The sequence below is a fragment of the Dermacentor silvarum genome, unplaced genomic scaffold (genome assembly GCF_013339745.2).
Source record: "Dermacentor silvarum isolate Dsil-2018 unplaced genomic scaffold, BIME_Dsil_1.4 Seq5094, whole genome shotgun sequence".
NCBI lineage: Eukaryota > Metazoa > Arthropoda > Arachnida > Ixodida > Ixodidae > Dermacentor > Dermacentor silvarum.
The window spans coordinates 1-7045 of NW_023606349.1; the positions used below are offsets into that span (position 1 = coordinate 1).

A 7045-nucleotide genomic window follows, 5' to 3' on the forward strand; every position below is an offset into this window, starting at 1 on the left:
CCACGTGAGCGAGAAGTTGGCGCGCGTATCATATTCGCGGCGTGCGTTGTGTTGTTTCGCTTGTGAAAGCGTGGAATGCAACGATGAGCGAGCCTCCTGACCGACAGAAGGTCATCGAAAACTACCTCCAAGGATTACATCATCACGAAGACGGCTACTCCCATGGCTACCTGAAGTCAGACGATGAGCTTAAGCTTTTCGAGAGGTCCTTGGCTGCCGTCAACGAGAGGTATGCTGTGCGGACATCAAGAGACCTGAACAAGCCGTCTAAATGTAAGGATGTATCGACTCCTTCTTAATGTTTCGCTCTGCGCGTAGATTTGTCATTGAAAAACGCAGTAGTAATTTTAACCAGGGACTCAACCTAGCAGAACGACCTGTTCATCAAAGCAATCGTGCGCAACACGAGACACTATTTGAGGTGGTGCTGTACTCATGTCGTGACACGGCCGCGTGTGCCATCCGTGGTCCTGCTAGAAGCGTGAATTCGACGGTTAGAGCAAGGCATAGACCTGATGTTGAACTCTATATGAGCTCAAGCGTCAGCGTCGAGCTTTTTGTTTATTAAAATCCCAAGGCCCAACCAAAGTGTAGCATGTTGGTGCTGCTTTTAAGTTTTCATTTAAAACCACACAAAAAGTCTGGGTAACTAATAAAAATAATGATAATAATTATTATTATTCTGGTTGAGGAGAGCCAGAATTTTTTGCTAGAGGCAGCGCATCTTAGTTTCCTTGCTGCCATTACTAAAAAAAAAGTAAAACTAGATTTTATATCGCCCTGTGCCATGCGTAAAACTAGGTGCCATCATTAAATCGTCTTTATTGTTTATTTTCAGCCAATGTCGTCTTCTCCATGATCCACTCCGGGTGCAGAATCTCTCTGGACAATGTACCGTTTCGAGTTGTCAAAGAAACCGTCAAAGTCTGCATATTTGGAATGGAATACTACAAGAAGACTCCAGAGAAAAAAAAAGACCACATATATTACATGGTGATGCACTTGCAAACATTTCAGTCTCATGCAGATATCCAGCAGTGTTTCAAATTTAAATATTGTGTACAGGCAGTGTAAAGAGGATCTACTTTATATTACTTTAGGTTAGGTTACTTTAGGTTTACACCAGGAATAAATATTATTGATTTCATTTACAGGGTTCAAGCACCACTGACTGGCTGAAGGAGGTGTATGAGAAAAAGCAAATGAACCGCCAAGGCACAAAGAAGAAGGGGTGTGCAGCAACAATGAATTTGAAGTGGATTGAATTGTACCCAGAATTCCAGGTACGTAATGTGCAACCACAAGTAAAAAATGTTTGTAGGTTATTTTCTGGGGACCTTTATCATGGCATTTAGGTCTGTGCAAGCAGACACAAAACAAGCAGTTTTCAAAAATTATCACATTGTCCTTGCAGTGGCTTGTGAGAAATTTGTAGCTGATGTCCACTATCATTGCTTCTACTTCTGGTGATAGTAGGGAGCTTTAGTAGGAGGGATCCGATAAGGATGCCTCCTCTCCCCTCTGACAGCCTTGAACACGCTTTGTGTATCGTTATGGTATCGTTATCGGTGCTAAGGAACGGTCTGCTAAAACTCCCTAATATCAGCTTTTCCTGTTGCCCTTAGTGCACGGTGCACACAAATCTGCCGTGGCATAAGATGGGGCACGTTAAACTTAGTTGGCATATGCTTAATGAAAGGTTTGTTTGAGCTAGTTGGTTGATGATCATGATGGTTTAAAACAGTCTAGATGAGGACAAAGTGAAGACGAACTAACAACTGAAAGTTTATTTCCACTATTTCCAATATATATATGAGTACACGTGGGAAACAGCAAAAAAAAAAATGCGGAAGATAAAAGGAGTACCACACGTAGTCTCGGCATCTAAGCTGAGACTGTATTTGTTGTACTCTTTATCTTTTGCACTCTGTTCATTTTGATATTTCCGACGTGTATATATAATAGACAAGTGGAAATAAATTTTCAGTTACAAGAAGTTACAAAGTATGCAAGTACAAGTTACAAAGTATGCTCAATATATGTAACAGTGCCTACCTTATAGGTGGACCTTCCCCAGCCATGCGGCCAGACAAAAGAGGGTCGGCTGAAAGCAGACAAGGCCAAGCAGCTACAGGAGGCACTTGACGCAGAGCAGCAGACTGTGGCCAAAGAGACGCGAGTATATATTAGAATTGCCGACTGCGGTTCCCATCGTAACCATGGTTTTGATATGCCTGCATACCTGCACAACCGGCCTCACGGGTTTGTTGACCATATGCTGAGACGGCTCGTTAACGCAGAGGAATACACCCACACAGACATGAGAGAGCTGCCCATTAAAGGCATGTTCTCTGTTCATTCTGAAAGAAATGATGATGATGTGCACACAGTCGACTTCACCAAGCCATCGTGTACCTGCCCTGACTTCAGAAAGCACAAGTACCCATGCAAACACTTTTGTGTTGTTTTTAAGTACAGCGACAGGTGGGGCTTTTCCTCTCTTCCGCAGAGTTACCTCAATCGACCGCAAATTGCACTTGGAAGCTGTCTAGAATCAGAAACAGGTTCTGAGATTCCCCTTGTCAATGAGCCTAGTCCTTCGGAAGTGTCTTCACAGGCTCTTGGTACAGCAGTATCAGAGCCGGACATTCCTTTTGTCAATGAGCCTAGCTTTGTCAAGTGCCTTTACAGCTGTGGTTGCTATGGTTCCTAGGACAGCAGCCCCTTCAGTGTCGGAGTTGCACAAACGTATAACCGAGGAACTTGAAAGTGCGGCTCCCTCCTTTACTGCTGTCATGACGTTCAAACACTGTCGGAGGCTAGGGGCTTATTGAAGTCGCCTTCCGTAAGTTGGCTGAATCTGTGCCACAGAGTTCTGGCCTTCACATTCGGGGCTCACCGACAAAGGGATGCTCGTCTCTGAAGCCTCTTCCAAAGAGAAGGCGCATATAGTGTGCTGTCACTGTGCCATTGATTCATTAACTTTTCACAGGAGCTTTGGCTCGGACTGCTAAGAAAGGATCAGGGGAAAACTTTAGAGATTGCCACTCAGTATCTTTTTTTTTTCATTTTTTAAAAAAATTGCTAACTTTACAAAAGTCAATTTTTGCCATGCAAAACTTTGGTGTAAACAGAGTGTTTGGACATCTGTAAATATGTGTAAATATTATGCATTAAATATTAGCAACAGTATCATCAACCAGACAAGAAGAATGCCACACACAAAAAGGACGGTTCTACAGCTGGCGCGGGATCTTCGACTTCGTCGTCTCCTTCGCCGTTTTTCTGGGCTGACTGACTGTTTGCTGGCTCAAAACAGCAGGTTGCAATATGCTATGTTTCATACTAGACTCAATTATAGTCATGTAATTACGACATTGGCAACAGCTGTGTATGTGTAGAAATACTGCCTTAATGTTTCGTGTCGGTGACACTTTCAATTCATAGATTCTATAAAATATGTTTTTAGGCTTGTGCTTTCAATGTATGTGTATAAACTGTTTGTAAGTTGCATCCCTTCTGTACTTGCCATGAAAGTGCTTGCTTTTATACTTATAGCATTTTAATATAGCAGCTATTGTATATGAAAACATGTTACATTTTTGTCTGGTGGTTACTTCAAGAAATATTCAGTAGCGTGCTTGTGATATGCATTACAGGCTCGACTGTAAATAAACCACATTTGAGAGAATGCCTAATGTGCACCAAGAGTTTACTTTGAAAATGTGAAGTATGGTTACCTACACAGTAGAGCAATTTCACCAAGACTACTTCAACAGCTGTGACTGGTATTAGAGGCTGGGCAAAGTGGCCATTTTCAAGGGCAATTATGAGAACTACCCTTTAAGTGAAATGCTTTAGGTATACATACTGATACTACTACCTTGAGGGAGCTGTTTAATTATCCACACTTAGAGCTTTTTTTCAATGGCATCCTATGCGAATGGGGATATAAAAAGGGGTTGCATAAGGAACAGGAATGCACAAGTAAATAGGCGATCGTGTAAACTTAGCATTTATCAGCTAGTATTTTTAAATTAGTCTCAACATGTACTTTAGTATCGTGGAACTAGAAACAGTCAATGTTGAGCTGCCTAGTTTTTGCCCATCATGTAACCAAAACATGCGACCTGACATATGGTGCATACTACATAGCCATTCCACGGAAAGGGGAAAAAGTCTCGTGAACCCTCTTTTTTGTGCCTTGGAGGTCCATTCACTTTTTCTCGTACACCTCCTTCGGCCAGTCAGTGGTGCTTGAATCCTGTCAATGAAATAAAGAATATTTATTTATGGGGGTGTTTTTACATACATTTTAAAAGACACACAGGTCAACTATAACATCATGCGGCTTTGGTAAGTACAAAAAACAACAGTAACATGCTTCCATAGTTCTCACCAGGCATGTAGCCAGGATTTTGTTTGGCTCGCAAATACATAATGGGGGGGGGGGGGGGGGCACGGGAGAACGCCACAGGTGGGAGGGGGGGGAGAGGACGTCCCAGCAAAACTGAAGATTTCTTGGGGGGAGGGGGGGCACTCCAACCACCGGCTATGTGCCTGGTACACAGCCATAATGGTCTTTTCCTGAATGTATTCATTTACTAGGAACAACCTAAGGGCCCTGAAAGGGGCATTGTATAAGGGAAAATAAGTTAAAAACAGCTGTCGCAAAGTATCCTCTTTACAATGCTTGCACACAATCTTTGAGTTATAAGGCTGCTGGATATCTGCGCGAGATTTGAAGCGTGTACTAGAGCATCCACGTAACATACCTGGTCTTTTTTTTCTCCTGAGTCTTGTAGTATTCCATTCTGAACATGCAGACTTTGACTGTTTCTTTGACAACTCGAAACGTCATTGTCCAGAGAGATTTGACATCTGCAGTGGATTGTGAAGCAGATGTCATTGGCTGAAAATGAGCAATAGACGGTTTAATGACAGCTCCTAGGTTTATGCATGGCAGAAGGCAATATTGAATCTGGCTTTAGTTTAATGGGCTGCAAAGAAATTTGAAGATCCGCATGCCTCTATCAAGAAATTCTGGCTCTCCTCAGCCAGAATAATAATTATTATTATGAATTATGCAGACTTTTTTCTGTGGTTTTAAGTAAGAACCTGCAAGCAACGCCAAAAAACCAACATGTTACAGTTTGGTTGAGATTTTAATATAACACGACAAAAAATCTCGACGCTGACGCTTTAGCTTCTCATATACAGAGTTCAATATCAGGCCTATGCCTTGTAGCAGTACCACGGATGGCACACATGGCCATGTCACGACATGGAGTACAGCTATGGTGGCCCTTCTAGCCACCATAGTACAGCCCCACCGCAATTCGTGTCTCGTGCTGCGCACGATTGCTTTTTCAATGTTCAAAAATATTTTAAAAGAGCATGCGCAGGTGCTTACAAAACAAACGCCCAAGCGCAGCTCTGAAGCATTTATGTAAAGAGCACAGAGGCAGACTTTCTCATTTTCTTAAAGTCGCGGTTCTTAAAGTCGCGGTTCAAATCGTGACTGAAACCGAAGAATAACAGTTCAGTTATTTTTACATTTTTCAGAATTTCTGAGGATCGGGTCATGTCGCGGTAACCAGAACAAGAGTCCACTCAAACTGAATTAAATCGGTGCCAGGGGAACTCTGAACCGGTAACCAGAACAATGATTACCCGATCTTCAAAGAGGCGAATCAAGATAAATCACTTGTCAAGTGTTGCGCATTAACCACAACTGAAAACAAGTCGTTCTGCTGGGTTGAGTCCCTGGTTAAAATTACTGCTGCATTTTCAATGATAAATCTACACACAGAGCGAAACATTAAGAAGCAGTCGATACATCCTTACATTTAAACGGCTTGTTCAGGTCTCTTGATGTCCGCACAGCATACCTCTCGTTGACGGCAGCCAAGGACCTCTCAAAAAGCTTAAGCTCATCGTCTGACTTCAAGTAGCCATGGGAGTAGCCGTCTTCATGATGATGTAACCCTTGGAGGTACTATCGGCGTCAAATGAAACATGAACAGCGGAGCGCGTGGCCGAAGCATAACTGAAGGTATAGTACGCACCGTCCAGTCATCACCATTGATAGGCGCGCACATCTGGTTTGACCGCACTGTGAGGTTATGCTCCCCCTTTTCATTTCTGTTCTGGTTCTCTTTTAGTTCAAGGCAAGAAAAGATACTGGCGCCATTATGATGATGGCGCGAACCGTACCACTCGCACCGTCGCATTTCACTATTACGGTTTCGCCTCACTGTGATAATACTCTCCCTATGCTGTGATATTTTAGTATCTCTATTCAATTTTTATTTTCTTGCTTTCAAGTGAACAGAAACGAAAAGAAGCAGCATCACCTCGCAGTGTGGTCAAACCGGATGTGCGCGCCTGTCAATGGTGAGGACAGAATGGTGTGGACTATACCTTCAGGGGACGTATTCTGAAATGTTCCATTTCGGCGATATTTCGCTTTTCGCCTTCAGATGCGCACTGATTGGCTGGTTGAGCAAAATTGAATGACATCGGGCTCAACCAGCCACTTACCTCGTCCAATTTTGCTGAAACAGCCAATCAGCGTGCATCTGAAGGTGAAAAGCGAAATATAGCCAAAGTGGAATGTTTCAGAATACGTCCCCAGTTATGCTTCGGCCACGTGCTCCTCTGTTCGCGTTTCATTTGACGCTAATAGTACTTTTCGATCACCTTCTGTCGGTCAGGAGGCTCGCTCATCATTGCATTCCGCGCTTTCACAAGCGAAACAAAACAATGCACGCCGCGAATATGATACGCGCGAACTTCTCGCTCACGTGGAATGAGCTGATCCGAACTGAGGCGCTGCACACCGACCGCATCTAAACTCCCTATATTGACCCTTTTCCCGGCGCTCCCATGGGCACTGCCATGTTTAATCATGTCGTGACGCGTCCATTGCTTGCCTCGGCTGCCTCCGTGTTTACAATGCAAGTGCGTGACACCGGTGCGGCACAGCAAACCTGTGTTTCGACGCATATCGTAGGCGGTGACTATGTGGACGACACGAAGCTTT

At 43.6% G+C, this 7045-nt stretch overlaps 1 protein-coding gene across 1 annotated transcript; it reads left to right on the forward strand.

Moving 5' to 3' along the window:
- The first annotated feature begins 6 nt into the window (after positions 1 to 6).
- Positions 7 to 2713, forward strand: LOC119435183 (uncharacterized). The gene is made up of 4 exons (XM_037702109.2): positions 7 to 273; positions 839 to 993; positions 1155 to 1283; positions 2063 to 2713. The coding sequence occupies exons 1-4, from the start codon at positions 84 to 86 to the stop codon at positions 2711 to 2713; spliced, it is 1125 nt and encodes a 374-aa protein (XP_037558037.1). The 5' UTR covers positions 7 to 83.
- The last annotated feature ends 4332 nt before the right edge of the window (positions 2714 to 7045 follow it).